The sequence below is a fragment of the Lissotriton helveticus genome, chromosome 4_2, assembly GCF_964261635.1.
Source record: "Lissotriton helveticus chromosome 4_2, aLisHel1.1, whole genome shotgun sequence".
Taxonomy (NCBI): Eukaryota; Metazoa; Chordata; class Amphibia; order Caudata; family Salamandridae; genus Lissotriton; species Lissotriton helveticus.
The window spans coordinates 100,260,062-100,282,682 of record NC_136064.1 but is presented as its reverse complement, the minus strand read 5'-3'; the positions used below and the strand labels follow the sequence as shown (position 1 = coordinate 100,282,682).

Genomic DNA, 22,621 nt, shown 5'->3' with positions numbered 1-22,621 from the left:
CAAAGCCAGAGTACCGGAAGCTTGAAGCGAGATAGACGATGCTGGGCCATCCACTACAAGTTGGGACAGCTGCAGTCCGTTGGGTTTGCAGTCATTTCACCCCATCCCCTGGCAGTGAGACTGGGTTTGCTAGACTATTAGCCAGTTCAATAGATTTGATGTTTGGAATAAGGGGATGAGTGATACCACAGGCAGATGTGGTAGGGAGGGGTAGTATTTTGGGGAGTTTCAACACCACCTGTGGTGCATACACAGGGGAGCTGGCACCAGCACTTGGGAGACCACTTGCAGACTCTCTGGGACACAAGAGATGATGACAGCTGACGCACAACTAGGGGGACTGACAATACTGTCCAAGAGTGTGAACAGGGTGGGACACAAGCTGAAGACGGAGGTGGTTTCCTGCTTCCTATACTGTCACAACCCAGATATAGTCCTGCTCCAAGTGACCCACTTGGTGAGCAATACTTGACCAATTTTGGGAAGAGGCCGATACATGGTCCTGGCACACTCCGGGTTCAATCCCACTGGTGGTTACCAACACATGGGTAAACCCTGGGGCTGCAATGCAGGTATACTGAGTGAGTGACTGGTATGGGAAGTGACCTATACTTCCCTCCGGGCTTTCAAACTGCAGTGCACCAGAAGCTGGGCGACTCGTTCCTCCAGGCTTCACAGGCAATACCCATCATAGGGGGATCTCAATCTTACACTGCACTGGGACATGGATAGACGCACATGAGGACATGCAATGATGGAGGGAGACACACACCTACACATGTTCCTCAAGGCCATGGAACTCCAGGACATTTGGCATGAGACGCATCCCATCTAAAAACCTTTCTCTTATGCGGCAGGAACGGCTGGCTCTCTGCCCAGACTTGACTATGCTTTAGCTCCCCGGCCGCAAGGAGGGCAATAAAGAGACACTCACTACTTACCACGGGAATCTCAGATCAATCTCCAATCTGCACTAGACACTAAACTCAGACAGAGACCAGGGGGGCGGACAGATATCATGACGACTGGACCCCTTGGAGTTGGAAGACTCGAACACCAGGAAACTACTGACTTCCACCACAGAGGCGTACTTTAAGGAAAATATAGGTTCTGTGAAGTCAGCTGCCATACTGTAGGAGTCCTATGAGATGTTTATCCAGGGGAATCTGATATCCCATATCACTGGTAAATGTGACATACAAATAAAGAATCAGTTGAGCTACAATCCCATCTACGGACTGCAGAGGTTCCCGGGCGTTACATAGCCCTTCATCAGGAGTCATTCCGTAGCCTGATAGAAGATGAGGCATGGACGCAATACCCCGCTAATCAATACCGATTGTATTATCCAGGCAATGAGGCCAGGAAATTGCTGGCCTGGCTGGCACGTAAGAGGATGGGAGGCACTGGATACACCAAGTAACTAACCACGAGGGACGGACAATGCAGACCCAAGGATATTCCAAGCATTTTTGCAGTGCACCTCGCGGTGCGTTACTGCCCAGAGGCCTCATGGCCCAGGGCTGACCTACAAAAGTTTGTGAGTGACCTGCCAACCCCTAGGCTTGCTTGGGATGACTCATGGCCTTGGACGGGGAGATTGCAGCTGAAGACATTCTTGAGGCTATCCACCAACTCTGGAGGGGAAAGACCCCATGTCCAAATGGTCTCCCACTGGAATTTGTAGATGCATGGGGAGACTTGTAGCCGAGCCCGCATGAAAACTGCTATATACTGTCAAAAAATAGGGGACTCTACTGGTAGACTTAAGGACTGCTGCTATAGTCCTAATCCACATTAAAGGAAAGTCCCCAGAACAATGTGCCTCCTACAGGCCGATCACGCTACTCAACTCCGAAGTTAAAATACAGGCAAAAATCGTAGTCAATAGACTAACACAAATTATCGACAAACTAGTGGACTCCGACTCACCAGGCTTTATGTCCACAGACGTGACTCAACACAGCCTGCAGCGTCTTTTTGGCTCAATGGCCAGGAGACCGAGCCTGGGAGAGCCGGAGGTTTTTCTGGCTCTAGATGCAGAAAAGGAATTTGATTTAGTCGAGTTCGATATCCTGTGGCGGTGTTGGGCAAGATGGGGTTTGGTGAAGATTTTGTGTCTTGGGTACGCCTGCTATACACTAGTCCGGTAGTCAGGGTCCTGGTTAACAGGACACTCAGAGACATTCACTCTGTGACGCGGGACTAGACAGGGCTGCCCACTTCCCCATTGCTATTCGCCATGGCTATGGAACCACTCGCTTGCTGGGTGAGGGCCGATGCTCAACTACGGGGCCTGAAATGGGCGACGGAATGGGAGGATAACATCTCCCTGTACGCTGATGATGTTTTACTATACTTGGTGGACACGAAGTGCTCTATCCCCAGGGAACTTGAGATTCTTGATACGTACACATGGGATTCGCATAAATCGACAAAGGTCGGTGCTATTCCCACTTTCCACCTAGATGCCCCCTGCTGGGTGGCCCTGCCTCCTGTGGTGTTCTCCAGACGGCTTCCAGTACTTGAGGGTCCTATCACAGGCGATAAAAAAGACACAGAACACAGGCGAACGCACCCCATATCGCTCATGGGTAAGGCAGTTCCTTTATCTACTTCAGAATACACTTTTTGAGGTCCCTGTATGTCGATATGATCCTCCCGACCTCACCTGTGTGCTGCATGGGTGTCAAACTGTATTTGTTATGATAAAAAAATCTATAAAAAGATTTTAAAGAAAAAAAACAATTCTTCCAAGGGAAATGATTTTCTATCCCACTCCCTACAGAAGAGTCATTTTTTGCTGAAGGACTTTAGGGCCATATGTATCAAGGAACCAATTTGCGATTCTGTAATAGCGATTTTTAAGAAATCGCTATTTCAGAATCGCAAATTGGTATGTATCAAGAAAATCGCATTTTTTTGTGATTTCTTAAAATTCCTTAATTGCGATTAGCAAATTGCTAATTGCAATTAAGGAATAATTTCCCATTCATTCCTATGGGCCATGAGGCCCATAGGAATGAATGTGAAATTATTCTCAATTTGCGATTCGCAATTTGCTAATCGCAAATTGAGAATAATTTCAAGGGTGCAGGGGTGTCCAAAGGACACCCTGTTGCACCCCTGAAATAAGCATGGGTGCACATGTGGTGCACATACATGCTCTAAGGGCATGTATGTGCATCACATTGCACTTTGTAAAATGCTAAAATTGGCATTTTTCAAGAAAATCGCAAATTACCACCAACTTGAAGTTGGTGGTAATTTGCGATTCCTTAGGGACAATTAGCAATTCTTTTTTGCTTCATACATTGCATTTAAGGAATCGCAAATTTTGCGATTCCTTATTTTGAACCACATTTTGCTTAATACATTCCATTTAGCAAATTCGCAAAGGCCTTTGCGAATGCAAATTTGCTTGATACATATGGCCCTAAATGATAAAAACTGCACTGTTCTTCTAAAGACTTGTTTATCTGAAAACCCCTTGGTTCTGACCATCTAGATTTTTGTGATGTCTTAATGCAGAGAGAGAAACATAGTCTTTGTCAATACCCCCATCTCAAGTATGTTTGGAACCGGTCTATTTTAGACGGCAGTTAAAATCTGGGTTTATGCATCACAATTTTTTCACAATAGATCACACAAAGTCACAATCATGTGTTTTTCTGTGTTTGAAACGAATGTCTTTCGAGCAAATTTTCCTTCATAATGTATATTTTGAATAATATAGTAATGAATTTTACAATGATCAACTAATTTGTGGTATTTTTGATCGTTATTTGTAACTAATCAAAAAAATTGTGTACACAAGCTCTTTTTCTAAAAGTTATTGAAATGAGGTCAAACCTTCTGAGAGGAAGGGATCCCCCCTTGCCCTCATCACGAGTTTATTACTTACATGCAGGAGCAGCAGGGGCGGCTGGCAGCCTTAGAAAGTGGTGAGGTGAGCAAAGTGCCTCACCACTTCCCAAAAAACAAAGTAAAACACCCCCTCCCTCCAAAAGCCCTTAATAAAACACCCCTCCCTCCAAAAGACCGAAATAAAATACCTCTCCCTCCAAAAGCCCTTAATAAAACACCCCTCCCTCCAAAAGACCGAAATAAAATACCTCTCCCTCCAAAAGCCCTAATAAAACACCCCTCCCTCCAAAAGACCGAAATAAAATACCTCTCCCTCCAAAAGCCCTAATAAAACACCCCTCCCTCCAAAACCCCCAAAATATGACACTAGCATTTACAATAAATACATTTGAAATAAAAGGTACTTACCCACTGCAGCTCGTCCTCCTCAGCGTTCTTAAACCATAGTCTGCTGTGGGGCTGGGGACGCTGCAGATGCCATAAAGATGAACCCGTAGACCAGCCAATGCTACATATAGTGTTGTTAATGGTGATCTATATGCGTGATCTGATCTTTTTCATATAAAATTAATAAAGAGCAATTTAAAAAAAGGCGACCCCCTAAACGGCCTGGCTGCTGCTACCTCCTCTGTAAAATTAGACACATTTGGGGGAGGGGTCTGTGCTTGGTGTCTTAGAGAGCTGTAAAGTGCGCATGTCAGCCTGGCCGTTACAAGACAGCCGGCCAAACTGACATGCGCACTTTAGATCGTCCGGTCAGCCACTACTCCATTCCTCTGCTGGCCTTCAAGACCTCTTCTCCTGAGAGAGTGAGAACACAGAAGGGTGCCCTATGTTCAGAAAGGTATTTGGGAATGTGCCGTATAGTAATAGCATTATCTTATTTGTATCTAGCGCTTCATCCATCATTTTTAAGCACTATAAGTAGCAAGTGTTAATATTACCTAGTGATCTCAGTGTTAACGGCCTTATTCCATCCTTTGTTTTCTGCTCCACTCTCTACCCCCTTTTGTTCCCCTCGCCCCTGCCCTCGTGCCATCGGCCCCCAACATTGTGAGTCCCTCCAGGTCTCCCCTGTTCGGACGGAGTTCCCTTGTAGGAAACCCCCTACTCACGGGTCAATCCACCAGTTAAAGTGAGTCGAATCTGTTCGTGAGTGGCAGATGGTAAAAAAGTGGGCAGGGGTGGTGTGAACCCCTAGAACCCGATTCACAGAACTAACTTAAGACAAAATCCTAAACTTACTACCATTTTGGTATTCACAGAAGGCACTTACTCGTTTCGGTATTCACAGAAGTTAGGAGTCCTAACTTTACTACTCCTAAACTGAGAAAAATCCTAACTTTAAGACTTTCGGTATTCACAGAAGGCATTTAGGAGTAGTAAAGTTAGGACTCCTAACTTCTGTGAATACCAATTTGAGTAAGTGCCTTCTGTGAATACCGAAATGGTAGTAAGTTTAGGAGTTTGTCTTAAGTTAGTTCTGTGAATCGGGCCCCTTGTGTGGCGTGGCTTGGTCTGTTACCACACCCCCCCCCTCAAGACCATCCTGGCTTGTATATACCGGTATAATGCTTGGAGGGTAAAAATAGCCCAGGGGGGAAAGACTCTATGCTTGGTTATCTGAAATTGATTACAACGCAGTCCCCTGTGATGTTTTTAGGCCTCCAGCCTACCAGTCCCACCCTGCGGGTCGTGAGTGTGTCATCTGAATTCTTAAGTGAGAAGTCACGATATTTGGCTAACAAAAAGATTCATTTGTTTTTGAGGTCCAAATGTGATTTCTAATGCCATTATTCAGCCCTGGAACACCAGTTAAAATGATTAGATTTGGGGTTGCGGGTGGGGGGATATTAATAACTGGCAAGTCTGAGCTAGCTTCATCACTTTCTAGGCATTGGGTGGGGTTTACCCCATCTTTGGGTCTTGTTCCCTGTCGATCATCATCCTGTACCTGGGGCCTCGCTACGTGGGACCGGCCGCCTCTACCTGTCGTTTGTACCTGGGCTTGTCCTGTCTGCCTTGTGAATCATTAGTCTTAAGCCTTTCTACATGACTCGGCCGTTTGATCCCTCCCTCCTGACTAATATGATTTTGAGTACGGTATGGAGGCAGAATACTTGGCAGTAGATGCTCTACCGTAGTGCGATGTGGATCTTGGTGCGAGACAAGGGGCCTTATTTATTAGAAGTGACGCATCGCTGCGTGAAAGCAGCGATACGACACTTCTCAGTGCACCATCCTTGGGACATGATGGATGCGTCATATTTACTGTATGACGCACCATGTCGCAAGGAGTTACAGATACGTCAGATGCGCAAAAGTGACGCATTGCTGGAGTGTGTCACAAAAGTGACACAAGTCTCGTAGACGTACGTGAGAACGCCCCCCCTGCATGCATTATACCTGATGCAAGTATAATGTAGCACAGGGAATTACAAAGTGACGCATCTGCTTAGATGCGTCACTTTGTAAATAGGGCGCACCAGGAGGCATGTTTTACGCCGCCGATGCATCACAAAAAGTGATGCATCGGAAGCGCAAAACTTTCGTAAGGCCTCATAAATAAGGCCCAAAGTGTTTAGAAGGTTGTCCCCCTTACAGGAGCCTCAATCTTTCCCGCCCAAGTTTCAACCAGAGCCACAAACTTATCTATGTTTCCCAAAGGGTGTTAAGTTCGTCCCTTACAATGGCCCTCATTTGGGCCTGCATGTCCTTGACCGGACTATATACCCAGGGAGGCTGTACCAAGCCTCCTTGCAACAAGAGTCCCATCACCATAGTTCCCTGATCGTCAGGCGTTCTGGGGGACGCTTCTTGCGGCTTGACCTGGTGTTTACAGTGGCTTACGTTTACTTGCTCGTGGTGCTGCAGTACGAGTTTTTCCCAGGAGTGCACCAGGGCCAGGTGTCTTGCATACCTTAGTACTTGGGATTGGGTGTTGGGTGGGCGAATCTAGGACCTGCGCTGGTGGGCCAGGTGAATCATTCTGGATGGAAAGAGGTGGGACAAGATCTGTGCTCAGCGATAAGCGCCTTTCTGTTCGTTCGATTTCCGTTGCCACTGCTCCAATTGCCTTTTGGAGCATCTGGTCAATGGAAGATTGCTGGGGAGGCTGTACATTTTGGGGGGATTGCAGTTGGGATTTGCCTGCACCATTGGCTTTCCCATGATTTTAGTCCGCCGTTACAAAGGATTTACGGCAGATTATTAGATCCTACTTCCCTCAGCCAAACCTTTACTTCAGGACGATGCAAAAGGAACAGGTCTGTTGTAGGCAAAATTGGCAGCAACCCCCAGAACACGAAGATGATCTTAAGTTAGAGTCACTACAACTGGGACTCTTTAAGATGAGAAAACACAGGAGAATCTAAGTCTGACCTTTGCTCCAGTAATCCGGATGTCCAACCTTAGGGGTGTGGCCCAGCCCAGCCTCTTCCTGGCTCTGACGGGCGCAGATAGGCCTGCCTTTGGCCTCGGCTCAGCCCGGGCACGGCCGGGTATGCCCAGGCTGTGGGAGCTCGTAAGCAGCTTCATGGCGCCTCCGGGCCCGAGCAAATGACGTGGGCGGCAGCTGCCACGTGTGAGGCTGGGACCGGTAGTCCTGGTCCTCCTCTTCCCCAGTAGTGGCAGCAGGCGGCGGTGTCAGGACGGGCTTTGTAAGAACTGGGGTCACCAGTTCCCCGGGGGTAGCCTGGCACGAGCAGGTAGGCACCCGAAAGCTCAGGTGTTAAGTGACTACACAGCACACACAACCACTGAGACTTTAAGTGCACACGCAAAGATGGAGACCACAACAGTGAGCCTGAGTAAAAATCAAATCAATTTATCTAGAGCCATGCATCAAAGATAAACATTTCATTAGATCCCTTCATCCAGAGCGCAATTCAGTATTCAGTATAACCTGTCGCGGTAAATAGCATTAATCAAAGGCAGAACATTTCATTAAATCATTTCACTCAGAATAACCATTTCATTGAAGTAGTAAAGGGGTAAGTCAATAAGCAATATAGCACATCTCCATAATTATGCCATGAAGCCCGCCCCTGCAAGGAATTCAGTACAAGGCATTCAATTATCAATTCAGTTAGCAGGCATAAAACATTTCCCTATATCACTGTAGGCATTCAGGTACGATGTGCTCCTCATTAAGAATGAGTAATGCACCAAGCAAAGGTACTTCATAACTCAACAATTCACTCAGGCATCAGGGTCTACCTTAGCCTACATTTAGCTTGAGTAACTCTCCCCTTCTTCCAGGAGTGAATCATATTAGGAATCAGGCAACATGAAACAGTACTTTCCTATGCAGAACCAGACCCCTAGCCAGGGGTTAACTTTCCTTAGCTGAGGACCCACGGTGGCTTTTGGGGGCTCTAGCCCAGTTCAGGGCCTTCCTTGGCGAGATTAGGGCCAACGGGGTCCAGTCACCAATTCTCGGTCTCCTGTGGCAGTTAATGAAGGCCACCGGGCCTAACAACAGTCCCGGCAGGGGAGGGGCGGCCCCGGGGCCCCCTTCGATCTCCCTGGGGCCCCGCGTTCCCTTCCGCGGCCGCCCACCTCCCCCGGGGGTTACCTTCTGGTCTTCGGCTCCACAAGGAGCCCTTGAGGAGGTTCGCAGTGTCGGGAGGGCCCGGGCTTCCTTCGGGGCCCTCCGGCGAGGTTGCTGGCTGTTCCCGGGCCTCCAGGCACTTCCACGGCCCGGGAACCAATCCCGGACCCACAGAGGAGGGGCCGGGCTGCAGGGACCAATCACGGTGCCTGCCTCGGGGGCGCGCCAGCCAGGTCCAATGGCTGTGCGGTGCTCGGAGGGGCGGGGCAGAGGTGTTCCCCCATCACGTGGGGCAGGAGCCGGCTTCAGGCCTACCGCGGCCTAGGCTCCTGATGTGCTGACAGGAATTTACTAGGCCCGGGGGCTGGGGCCTCCAGTCGTGACACAGCCGGGCCGATGGTCGCGGCGGCCTCCCCAGCGCTCTGGAGGCAGGCGCAGGGACAGCAGAGTCTCGGGCCGGGCGCGGCCCACAAGCACATGGCGGCGGCCCTCTCCTGGCACCAAGGGCCGCCCGGGGGCAATCTCGGCGCTTCGCCGGGCACTGCAGGTGAGCGCTTGAAGGGACACACGGCGCTTGGTGAGGATCGCGACTGGGGGGGTTTACAGCGCTCCTTAGGGGTACAGCAGGGAAGCGCTTGAGGCAGTTCAGTGGGCCGGCGCAAAGGCAGTTCTAGGGCGAGCGCCCAGCAGTCTCTTCAGCCGGATTACAGCACTTATGAGGGGAGCAGGTTACAGCGCTCCTGAGGCAATTCAGCAGGGGGTGAGGCAAGACAGGAATTCAAGCAGTTCAGTCAGGGGGAGGCAGGCAGGACCGCACAGGCCCAGGTGGAAGCAGGGAGTGCGCAGGGACAGCACAGTCCAGTACCTGGTCGATCCCCCAGTAGTCCTCTGTAGTACGGGCAAGTAGACTTCTCGACGCTTGGTTATTCTGGCGCCCTTAGTGGGTTGTTTCTTAAGAAGGGGGGGGGTTGAGTTGAAGGCTGGTCAAGTTTCTCAGGTCACTGAAGATGGTCCCTGGGTTCCCCTCCCGCCGGGCCAGATCAGTGGGCTAGCCTAGGATACTATGAAGATAGCACCGACACGGGATGTGTGGGTGTCTCCTAGGGCGCTGACTTGTGTGCTGAAAAAATCCAGCAAAGTTTTGTAAATAAAGTTATCTTTCAAATGTTTCTTGTATGTTTTCAAAGTATTTTATTCATACTTGTGTGAAAATCCTTATTTGTTCAAATGTTCATGTTTCAATTTACATATTCACTATTCCATATTAGGTAAACCACAACAATCTTTCCAATGCATTTCGGCACTGGGCCTTCGTCAGGGAAGTCTGAAAAGCAAGGAATATAACTATAACTCCTCTATTACACGCAAAGTTTTATACATTTAACATGAATTAAATAGTCATGAGAATCTCCATTCTAATATCGCTGCAAGAAATCTTAATGCATAGTAATCTCATATCTACTTGATGTATCTAAGTCTAAATGGGTTTCGCGTTTATGAAAATAAATATCTCGTACTCAACACTCTGTTACAAAACTTTTGCTGGATTTTTTCAGCACACAAGTCAGTGCCCTAGGAGACACCCACACATCCCGTGTCGGTGCTATCTTCATAGAATACTATTGTACTCCTGAGCAGGGAGTACTCCTAGGAGCACAATATATAAAGCATACCTGATTGGATTAACAAGCAGTGCACAGCCATTACATTCTACTGTTTATCTAGCCTAGGATACCTCACTCTACTTGGGAGGCAGCACCTCAGCCCTGTCACTCCCATAGGCATAGGTCCCTGACTAGGCCCTACCGCCTAAATCTCCTGCGTGGGTCCCCCAGGTCAGTGATGCCCCAACTGACTTAAAAACGTTTCCTCCCTTGCTTATATATGCCCAGGTCAGGTGACCACTCTCTAAGGCGGCAAAAATAGGCTCCGCCTTTCTTCTGGAAGGTTTCAGGAGCTTCCCCACTCTACCTATGGGCAGGCGATGGCAGGCTGGCATTGCAACAATGTATGGGGTCCAAGCCAGCTCCTGGCAACTAGGGTGCTACTAGAAACAGACCACGCTGCAGTAGCAGGGGCCAGTGGCAGCCATGTTTGTAGTAGAGAGCACCTGCACCCTAACATGGATTGGCCATGGAAAGGTGCCCGGAGACCTAAGGGCCAACAAAAAGAAGGTGGGAAAAATGAGGCAAGGGCGAAAAAAGTGGGGAAAGACCAACCTAGGGCTGACAGGTCTAACAGGCTTCCCTCACGACCTCTTTTATTCTGGCGTCGCCTAAGGAGCACCCCTGAACTGTCAACTTATAGAGAAGACCTGAGAAAAGTGCTGTGGCTCTGGGGCGCGGGCAAACTCGCCTGGTTGATACATATTAGGAACACCTGTGCTGCAATAGGGAGACATGGCCTGTGGACCAATGCAGAAGAACCCGGTCTTGCTACCCCCAGGAATACCCTAGTGGTGAGCAATAGGGAACATAAACGGACTCAGGCCACAAAGAATTCCACAGCTGGTCGCCTAACACTCGAGCTTCTCCAAATCAAAGACCAATACAGTCTAGAACTAGTCTTGAATGATATACAGCCACTTTTGGCCAAAAAAGTATATCTCCAATTCAGGCACGGGGTGCTCCCACTGAGCATATTTACTAGTAAATGGGTGATTAGTCCTGATCAAGGCTGCCCAGCTTGAAGCAATAGAGAGGAGTCAGATATCCATGTATTTTTCATCTGCCAAGGCTATAAGAAGGCACGGTCGCACTGGCTCCGCCAGATATGTAAGAAGAGGTGTGGCGCCGCGGCTAGGGCGACTGACTCCAGACTCTGGGGATCACGGTTCGATCCCCGGCACCGGCGGCAGATTAGCCCAGCACCATGTGACTCTGGGCAATAGCTTGCTTAATCTTCCCAACGGCCCCCAGCGCCTAGCGACCCTTACGGGTGATTGTGCGCTTTACAAATGTGGATTATTATTATTATTATGTAGAAACCTGGAAGTTAAACACAGTAGAGAGGCATACAGGATATTGAAATATGACACACATCCACCCATTGTGCTTCTGTTGCATGTTTTTTTTATTTTCAATGTTGTGTGTGCGCAGTGCCATTTTAAAGTCAACATTCTAGTATGGGTCAAAACACTGTACTGTACCTCCCACGACGAACCTGGGGGCATATTATCAGGAAACAGAGTTAAAATGATCGCCGCTTTAGCAGCAGAAAACTGCCGCCAAAGTGGCGATAATGGGCTTGATAATATGCCCTTGAGAGTTCCAATAGAAGCCCAGGTTTTGGTGTCAACCTGGGCTTCTAAGGGAATTCTCAAGGGCATATTATCAAGCCCATTATCACCGCTTTAGCAGCAGTTTCCTGCCGCTAACGCGGCGATAATTTTAACTCCGTGCTTGATAATATGCCCCTAGTCTCTAGTTTCTCATTGGTATCTTTGTAAATTGTTAGCAAGCATTTTAAAACTTTTCAAGAAAACTTTTTTACTACAATGCCCAAAATGGGTATTGAGTATCTCCTCTCTCTTCGGTTGTCTATTGTTGTTAGATTTGATTAGGGGCATCTCTTGCCTATATAAGGGCCTCTTATGAACTTAATATTCTAGACAAAGTAGTAATCGTTAAGATTACCTGTAGGTTGCACAAGCACTTAAACTATTAGTAGAATGTGTATATGATGCATAAGCACTTTGCTACCACCCTAACTAAGCAACATCATGGGGCTGGGGTCTGAGGCAGAAGGAAAATGGAATTACAATCTGCCAGAGTGGCTACAATCTGCCACAGTGGAGAAGTGTGGCTCAATGGTTAGAGCGGCAGAACCCTGATGCAGAGGTCTGGTCCGGGACCAGGGTTCAGTACCCGCCTCGGCAGGTCTTGGGCTCAATTTCCTCGGACCTGATAATTCTCGCCTCGGTGCCTATTCTAATCATGAGTCTCACTCTGCAACTCTGGGCAATAGCTTGCTTAATCTCCACAACGGCCCCAACAACGCTAGGATGCCTGGCTTCACCTTGGGGGTGCCCAGGAGTGGGCATTTCACAGGGAAAAGCCAGGAAGGGCTCCTAAGTGGTATACGGACAGTGCCGGGACACTTCCGTTGGAGGTATCTCTGCGTTTTACAAATGCTGGCATTTACATTTACATGTTGCACAAGCACTTTACCATTCACTCACCTACACAACAATGTGGGGCCGGGGCTAGAAGGCCAAATGAGTTGCTAATGAATTTTGTCCATATTATATGTTTTTATCTACTTTGCTGGTATTCTCCGAGGCCCTTGTTGTGATAATGCAATGTACCACATGTCATTTTTTAACTCTGTTTTTAATCAAATGTAATGTAGTTTTTATATGTGTGCTTGTATGGCTATTTTTAGCTGAAATAAAGTTTTTTGAGATGAGATGGAATATTACCTAGTGTAATGCCTTCTGATTGAGGAAATCCATGCTTTTACAGGAGCTCGAGGTTAAGAACCAGTTTGAGTTCACCTACCCTAGTGCGGATCCCGAGAAGTTCTACACCTTCTACGTGAGTGCCAAGGTGTACTGGCTGTGTGCCTCCACCAACCTGTGGAGCGACTGGAGTGCGCCGATCCACTGGGGCAAGAAGCCGACAGAGGGTAAGGATGCACTCCGCAAGCATACACATTGTGTGAGTGGAGTGTGACTGGAGTGCGCCAATCCACTGGCGCAAGAAGCCGACAGAGGGTAAGGATGCGCTGCGCAGGTATGCACATTGTATGAGTGGAGCGTGACTGGAGTGAGCTGATCCACTGGGGCAAGAGGCCGACAGAAGGTAAGGATGCGCTCTGCAAGTGTGCACATTGTAGGACTTGAGTGTGGACTGGAAAGCGGGTACTCACAGATCTTTAGGTACCGGTGGGCAACCCTGTTTTTATTGTGAGTTTTAAAAATGATCAACTATTTTATTAATTGTTATAATGTTTAAAGTTTGGGAAATTGTCTTCCGATAAGTTATTCCTATAATCATCATCATAATCATCATCATTACTATAATCATCATCATCATTACTATAATCATCATCATCATTACTATAATCATCATCATTATCATCATCATCATAATCAACATCATAATAATCATTATCATAATCGTCATCATCATCTAATAAAAATAAGCTCAAGGTGTTTTGGGTTCCAAGCTACAAGAGCCATTGGAGATGAGTCAGGGCCGGCTCGAGACTTCAGTGGCCCACCTCAGAATCTGACGATGAGAGTGTGACCTTGTGTCTTGAGTCAGGTGACATGAAAGATGGTGAGGGGGAGACAGATCATTTCTACAAGTAAACCGAGGTCTAATCCAGAGGCCCTGCAGTCAGATCCGTGTCGGAGATATGTCAGGGAATGTTATGGCGGATTGCGGATCCCCTTTTACACTGATAGGGAGTGAATGATTGGGAGAAGTTTCAGTACTTCATATTAAAATTAACCATTGTCAAGCCAGTAGCATATGGTGGTAAGTCCATAGAGGGCCTGGGAGAATTTGGTTCAACTGTGTTTTTTAAAGGCAAAGGACTCCAGCTATAGTGTATGGGGCAAAAATGGGCCTTCTTTATTGGGCAGGTTAAAGCAAAGGAATTTAGGGACAATATTAGATCCCAATAATTCTGACCAAGTTTTGTTGAAAATAATGTATGGTGGTGCACTTCTCTGGGAAGAAAGGTTTTTCTTAAATGTTTGGAGTAGCTTTAGGAAAATTGAAGGTATTCAAACACAAAATTCAACACAAACCTTACACTCTTCCAATAGTACCTAAGGTTAGAAGGGCACCAATGACAGACAGAGTTGAATTACACAAAGGAGTGGATAAAGTGTGTTCTCAAGACATGATAGATCCCAGTGAGTGGTTAAACTGCCTGTTGCCTATGGTTTTAACAGGCAAAACCAACAGGTCCTTGAGAATGTGTGTGGATCTCAGCCATCTAGATTCTAGGATTTGGGTTGACAGACACATGCTTCTGAATATTACTGAAATGTTGTCATTGATCAAAGAAGGAAAAGTATTTGCCACTTTTGACCTGGCTTTGGCCTATCACCAGGTAGTTTTGCATGAGCAGTTTCGTCATCTTACCTTCTTTGTCACTCTAGAAGGTACATGTTGTTTCAAATAAATGCCTTTTGGATTGCGCTCCCCATTGGCTATGTTATAGCATTTAATGGAAATGTTGGGAGGCATAAATGGGGAGAACTATTTTCAGGATGTCTTGTTGATGAAATAAATTAACTTAAATTGAATTAAATTAAATTAAAATGTATAAAGCGCGACTATCACCCTTGGGTATCTAAGTGCTAGGCGGACTATAAAGCTAAGAGGATCTGGAAGAAAGACAGTTATTTGCGGAAGAGACAGGTTTTTAGAGGTTTGCTAAAGTCCAACAGATTTGGCTTAATTTTAAGTACTGTTGGAAGAGAGTTCCTCAGCCTAGATGTGCAAACAATGAAGCCTATCCCTTCCCAATTGGCTTTTTTAAATCTGGGGATTATAAGATTCCCGCTTGTGGATGAGCGTAGAGGACGAGAAGGATTGTAGTACGTTTATCAATAGGGAGCAAGTGTAGTTGTATCAGTACTTGGAAGCTAGTTTATGTTTTGGAATGCCCAGTAGTAGCCGTGCCACGGCATTCTGTAGTGTTTGTAGCTTTTGAAGAAAACACTTTCGGATATTGATTAAGAGGGCGTTGCCATAGTCTACTTTGGAGGAGATAAGAGTTACTACCCTCTTCTGTAGACTTGCTGGGATATATTGCAACGCTTTCCTTAGAGTTTTCAGGATGAAAAAGCATGAGGAAGTGATATGATTTATCTGTCCTTCAAAGGATCAGTTAGTGTCAATGATTACCACAAGGTTTTTTGCTTTGTCACTGTGGGTAGGCAGAATCCCTAATTCATGGGGCCACCAGTTGTTGGACCAGAAAGATGGATTGTTGCTGAAAAGCATAACCTCAGTCTTTGAGGAGTTCAGTTTCAGACAGTTTGTAGAATTTCTATAATAATTATTTTCCAGGGAAGGTGTGCACGATGAGATTGTCAGCAATAAAGGTCCACAATTGGTATCAAAGGACTTACTTTTTGTACAGTCTGAGCATCAAGCACGTTACCACATCTTTGTATCATCCTAGATGCAATGGCTTAATGGAGAGGTGTAACAAAGTTGTCAAAGAAAATATTCAATTGCCCATGAAAAGTTGTTTACATTGGATACTAGAACTGAAACATCTATGGGCTATTCCCATAACTCCAAGCTCAAATACTAAGATTTCTCCTTTTATATTATTGAGAGGGAAGTTGCATGTACTAAAAGAATAGATCATGCGTGGACAAGAAGGATTTGCCGAAGGAACTGATACACAATGTGGGAACACAGTATAGGAGAGCACAAGTAAGACACAGGAAGCTGAGTGCAGGAAACTGAATGTGAATGTGGGTGATATATATATATAGTTAGGGTCAAGTTACCACAAAGTCACAGGAAAAATGATTCACGTTTCTCTTTACCTATGAAGGTGGTACAGGTAATGAAGAAAGCTCTGAGATTAGAGAATGGATTGTGTTTGAGCAAAGTTGTTGATTGTGTCCAGTGGAGAGTCGAGGTCAGTGAAGCAAAGTCAGTGAATCCAGATGAAAGAGCGTTTGATAGGTCGTCTGTCAAGAATATCCTTCCTAATAGATTACGTGTTCTTTATGATGAAATGTTTATTCTTTCCTTCCTTTTACATTGTTTATGTGTTTGATATTTTAGTATATTTAGTTTTGACTGCTACATCAGATTAAATGGGGAAGATGTATTGGATCTTACTGTGTCATTTATCATAGAGTGTTAATTTAGTATGTTTGATGTATTTGAGTATGTTAGAATGTTATTATTCAACTGTGTGGGTAGTTGCTGCATTCCTGTTGTATCTGCTAGCCACACTAATGGATGCTGAGATAAATCCTTCAAACTGAACTGACTGAAAATAAATGTGGCAGTAGTGCTCAAAAACAATGTAAAAGGAATGAATACATACAAGTAAGTTAAAAAAAGTAAAATCAGAGATCCTGTTTCTGGGCCAGAGAGGACCTGGCCAAGCAGTTCTGGATGGACTGTTCCCATTGGGCGCAGGGTCAAGACTGATTTGCATATGGCTGGGTTTAAACTGGAAGGGCATGGAGAACAAAAAAAGGCCCAGATCTCTGTACTGGAGTGAATGTTTGACATTGTTCAGCATTGTGTCCATTAATTGTTCTTTTTGCATTTGTCACCCCGAGTGGGACGGGTAAGCCCAGACGTGGGTCCCATACTCTCCATGCCACTGGAGTCAAGCTAGCCTGGCTGATGAGGGGTGAAACCCCAAAACCATCTTAGGATGCCTGTTTGTAGTCCAGGGACGACCTGGGCTGGCCCTTTGGCTGACCTTTCTCATGGGGAGCGGGGTCAAGACTGATTTGCATATGGCTGGGTTTAAACTGGAATGGCATGGGGTGCATAAAAAAATACCGATGGATTTATTTTATTTAGATTTATTTAGATGTCTTATAAAGCGGCTGAATCCCCCCAAATGGGGTATCTCCGAGCTGAGAACTAGAGAGAAATGAGACCATAGTATTTAGAACAGGAATATCTTCAGATTCTTTCTAAAGCTGAGGTAGTTGTGCGTGAGGAGGAGTGCCGCAGGTAGCTGATTCCACATTTTGGGCGCAAGGTGAGAAAAAGCTTTTCCTCCCCACATTTAGGCCCTGATCTCTGTACTGGGGTGAATGTATGACATTGTTCAACCTTCTGACCATCAATTGTTTTTTTTGCAGTCATTCAGGAAGACAGCAGGCATGTTTCTAGCCTCCCAAAAGATATTCAGAATTGAATCTAGCCTACACTCTGTGGATTTAAACCTAGTAGACCCAGATATTATAGACTGCATTTCCTGAACTCTTGCGGCACATTTATTCTACAAATCTGTGACAAGAAAACACTCACATCAGTGGGAGAAAGATGTTGATTATTTACTGGGGTATGGGGTGGGGGGGCTGCTGAACCTATGTCCCCAGCATGACAGCAGTGATTGTTCTAGGTGCTGTGTGACCAAGACAGGGAATGTCTAGCAGCTGTGATGTAAAACTGCAGCAGTTGCTTTCCTTAGGCATACTTTTGGGCCCACGCGTCTTACGATTCTTCATCCACTGGGGTACCATGTTGTGTCCACTTCTCGGTTGCCCAGATGTGGCACTGCCGGAAGCTACCCAGCTGGGAGCGATCCAAGGACCCTTTAAGAGTAGACTAGCTGAGGCTACTTTTGAACATAGATTAGACACACAGGCCAGACAGAAAGCAAAGCATTTCCATAACCACTCATGGAATTTGTCACATGCCAGCCACCGTACAATGGGCTTATTTATGAGAGGCTTGCCCCACTGGAGCCTCACTTGTGTTTACGCTTAGGCGGCGCAAACCTCTCAATCATATCTATGAGGTGACGCAAAGCCACTCTGCATGGCTTTGCGTGGTCTCACACATATGATGTCGCATGTCACTGTTTTGCCTTACTCTTTGCCAGGGAGGCTTTCCGTGGGTGGTGCAGTGGGTTTCCCCATGTAGCACGCATGCATTTTGACGCTTCCCCGGATTTACAAGAGCATGTAACCTTGGACAGAACCAAAACCTTACACCTCCCCAGAGCGGGCGTAACGAAGAGAAATATTTGTATTTCTCCTCGTTTTTTCCTCTTTCCATGTGTACTGCATACTGAAGCGCACATAAAATGAGGAAAATGCCTCTTTTTGTGTAGGAAGGTGCCCCTTCCTGCACAAAAACAATCTTGCCTGTAACGGAGGCATACGCACCATGGTTCAAGAGTGCCTGCGTTGACGCCGAGCAGCAAAATGCGTTGCAATGCAGGAGATAAGACAGGAATGCACCCTACGAGGTAAATACAATGCGTCCCTGCCCTTTCACATTGGCTTGAAGACTTGCGGTGCTGCCCTAAGCCAAATTCTCATAAATGACGCCATATGTTCCATGGTACAAATACATGTATTAACTCTCTCCAGCTTTCAGAGATCGACAAACCCTCATCTAGGACACTATGGTGAGATCAGATTCCCAGAAAAAGTTTGATCAAAAAGTGTGGTTGCTTCCAAACAAGGTTGGTGGCACTGAATGTGAGGGGGATAGGTAAGTCGATGATGGCCCCAGGAGCGTTGCCTATAGACTTGGTGGAGTTCAGTTTCAGCAGCTGGGACTCATCCAGTGGTGGAGACTGAACCACTCTTGGGTGGATCACAAGCATCAGTTCTAGATGCCAGAGCGGAGAGATGGTAAACCGCGTTAACCCAACAATGGACCGCGTTAACCCAACAATGGGCCGCCTGCCCGTTGCTCAGGCCAGCGTCCTGGGGGGAGGGGGCGGTTAGCTTTTGTTTCAGATCTTCTTGTTAAACATTTTCAGATTTGTAAAAAAATAGAATGCAGTATCATCGTTCATCGGTACAAGATAAACAAAGCCAGAGGCAGTCTCATAGACCGCCTTGAGACCCTTGCGGGTAGTCGCGCTTAACAAATACTGATTGATTGATTGATTGATTGACTGATTGATTGATTGATTGATTGATAGAGAATGGCATTAGGGCAGTAGGATTTTAGAATGGTCCACCTTGACCCGCGGAGTATTGTAAAACATGCACAGACCGTATCTAAACATTTCAACAAAACATTAAAGCAACCATCATCCGGCCAGGACCTTGAGGGAAGTCCATGTTGGAGGCAGAAGAAGGAAGGGGGTGGGGCTGATCGAGGATGCTGAAGTCAGAGAGAGGAGGGGGATTGGGCCAGTCACAGGGAACTAAGGACCAGGGGCGGGGCCCGGTGGGACCTTGTCTGGAGAACTCTGATTTTGTGGTAAATCATGACGTCGAGAGGGGATGGATGGCGAGCGACTTTTGTTCCACTGTTGCAGAATCCCTACCCTCTTCAGTCAAACAGAAAAATTCCAATTTAGAAAGGCGGTCAATTGTGGTTGCCGTCAGGTGGCAAATTTCTTCTCATAATGGGGATATTTGTGAGTTAACTGTTCTAGAGCATGCAATAGCCACAGCCTATTAAACCATGATGCAATCAGAGGAAATTCTAACATTTTCCAAAATAACACAATAAAATGCGTGGCTGCTCCGGCCGCAATGAGTGTCGCAGGGTACATCCAGCTAACCTTATCAGATTTTGGTACCATTGATACATCAAGAGGGGTAGAGAGGAAAAACAATACTAGGCAAAACATGCAGGGGCACCAATGAAGTTAGTAAAACTGCCCTCACTCACACACAAGCCTGTGTGTGCATTGCTTCATCATCGGGTCTGCTTACAAAACACCCTGGCATAGCCACGCACAGGGTGGAGCATAGGGGAGGGGGAAACAACACAAACAAAACACATAAATGGCTGAGTGCAGAGTGCTACCAACCCTGACTGGGAACCGTGATAGAAATAAGTGCAGTGAGAAATAAATCTAAAACTGCCTTGTGGGTACCCTATGAAACCTTTTATACCTGGGTCCCACGGTCAGGATTAAAAATAAGAAGGGATGGGTTTATTTGTGAGAAAATGAGGAACTCACATCAACCCTCCTAGGACTCCCTAAGTAAACATGTTTCGACCGAATTTCATGTGCCCAAATTACCGAGTCACGCCGGTCTTCTTCAGGACTCCTACTAGTCCCAGTCAAGCCCCCTTGAGTTTATTAGTGTTATAAGCTTGAAATGGCTGCGGGAAGGGAGAACCCCTAATGACACAACTGTCCCGTAGAAGATTCTAGCCCAGAAGGCCTGCCTCGGACCCGCCATGATTACACAGCGGGTCCGAGGCAGGCCGACTGGGCTAGAACCTTCTACGGGACAGTTGTATCATTAGGGGTTCCCCCTGCCCGCGCGTCATTTTAAGCTTATAACACTAATAAACTCGTACATGTATCCCGTGTCAGGGGAATTACCTCCACACGCCAGAACTGCTGCATGTATGTACTCTGAGTATTAACCAGAATAAGGTAACAGGGTGCTTGACTGGGACTGGTAGGAGTCCTGAAGAAGACCGGCGTGACTCGTTAATTTGGGCACATGAAATTCGGTCGAAACATGTTGACTTAGGCAGTCCTAGGAGGGTTGATGTGAGTTTAGATTTATTTCTCACTGCACTTATTTCTATCACGGTTCCCAGTCAGAGTTGGTAACACTCTGCACTCACCCATTTATGTGTTTTGTTTGTGTTGTTTCCTCCTCCCGTATGCTCCATCCTGTGCGTGGCTATGCCAGGGTGTTTTGTAAGCAGACCCAATGATGAAGCAATGCACACACAGGCTTGTGTGTGAGTGAGGGCAGTTTTACTAACTTCATTGGTGCCCCTGCATGTTTTGCCTAGTATTGTTTTTCCTCTCTACTCCTCTTGGTGTGTATAGTTTGTAATAGAGGGTTTGGGGATTACTCAGTGGTTGACCGTCTCCCCTTCTCTTTTGTGTGAAATACCAATGATACATCACCTTCTAGGCGGATCCTCTCTGTGGGATGCTCCCGTGTGTTTTGGGACTATCCGCCATAAGTACTCCTATTCTTAGTCTGGGCTTCTCGCCCCTAGTTTGCGTTCCCCTCAGGTCTCAAATGGTGTTAAGTAAGTGGCTTGGATTCTTGGGTTGTAGAACACATCCTACAGATAAGGCCTCTGAGGGGGGATCAGGGTTTTGAACAGGGTGAGAGATCTCTTTGCTACAAGAGTGTTTGGGGGGTGTTCAGCTTTCAAGGGACCTCTATGAATCTACTCTAATCGCTGCAGCTCCTCCCTCCTCACTTTGCTCTGCTTTGTCATCTCTTCCAGAGCCCGATGGGTTCCTGACCACGCAGAACATCAGCATCATCTGCTTTTCCATCGTGTTGGTGATTATCTGTGCCTTGGCCCTGCTGCGCATTGAAAGGTAAGAGCAGGAACCCCTCCCCTTTTGTTTTAACTGCAGTCTCTGTCCTCTGCCAGCAGGTGGCGCTGAGATACACCAGGCGAGACATAGTACCGGTGCCTTCCACCACTCCCCTATGCTCTTCCCAATGCTTCATTTGTATAAATAAGAGTAAGTGCCAGGGCCCTCCTCATGAGGCCAATGCACCCTATGTCACCCATTGCCCTGGCCAGCACTGCTAATGACGGTACCAACACAACTACTAACCAAGTGTGACAATTCAGACTATTCCGGGCCCCCAAGGCTATAAGATTGGCATGGGCGGCAGATATTAGCATTTTGACGTATAATGAATTAGTAAACAACTGTTGTTGTGCTCACTGTAAATCAGACAAACAGCGCCACCATGTGGCAGACTCTCATAAGTGCAGGTGCTGCCAATTAAGTGTTGGTGCTGAGCACCTGAAACCACCAGCTCAAATGAAGTACTGGCGCTTCCTGCGCAAACTCTGCAAGCCAAGCTCCTGCGCCTGCCTCGCTGTGAGCACTGTATCAAGCCGCTACGCCGGCTGCTCCTGTAGGGCAGAGGCACAGCATTTCTGTCTTCACCCAAGGCCTTTCGGAAGCTTTAGCGATGCCCTGGTCACAAACTTCATGTGAGGCCCCTCCCTGCTTCTCATACAGTGACCTTTGTGGAAGGGTCATGTGTATGTCCATTTTTGAGTCACTGGCCACTGATCATTGGGGGAAACAGCATCTCAAAGAAAGACAACTTTGTACCTCAGCTGAGGGCTCTTCCGCAAGTGTATTATCAATGGTGGATTGTAACTGACATTCATCCAGTAACATTGCATGACGTGGGATAGGATTTAAAGACAACTTTAGAGAGAATGGCTCTAACACAAAATATTCTTTTGGAAATTTAGTTGAGGTTGGGTCCAGCACAGTAGCAACAGTGCAAGCTTCCCTCACAGACACCTGACAAGTGCATCAGCACCAGAAACCTTGGAACCCTCACTAGTGGACTGACCAAGTGCAGCAGCAGCAGCAGCAGCGCAAGCTTCCCTCGCAGACGCTTAACAAGTCCAGCAGTGTCAGAAACAATGGAACCCTCAATAGCAGACTGAACAAGTGCAGCAGCAGCAGCGCAAGCTTCCCTTGCAGACACTTAACAAGTGCATCAGAGCCAGAAACCATGGAACCCTCAAACACAGACTGAACAAGTGCAGCAGCAGCAGCGCAAGCTTCCCTCACAGACACCTGACAAGT

The 22,621-nt window shown here is 46.9% G+C and overlaps 1 protein-coding gene across 2 annotated transcripts in view; it reads left to right on the top strand.

The window, feature by feature from the left end:
* Positions 1-22,621, top strand: part of IL2RG (interleukin 2 receptor subunit gamma) — a 175,067-nt gene that overhangs the window by 114,987 nt on the left and 37,459 nt on the right. For both annotated transcript variants that reach the window (XM_078640206.1, XM_078640207.1), the window contains exons 6-7: positions 12,883-13,045; positions 21,277-21,373. In XM_078640206.1, the coding sequence (XP_078496332.1) occupies positions 12,883-13,045; positions 21,277-21,373 (260 nt within the window). The remainder of the gene's footprint in view (positions 1-12,882; positions 13,046-21,276; positions 21,374-22,621) is intronic.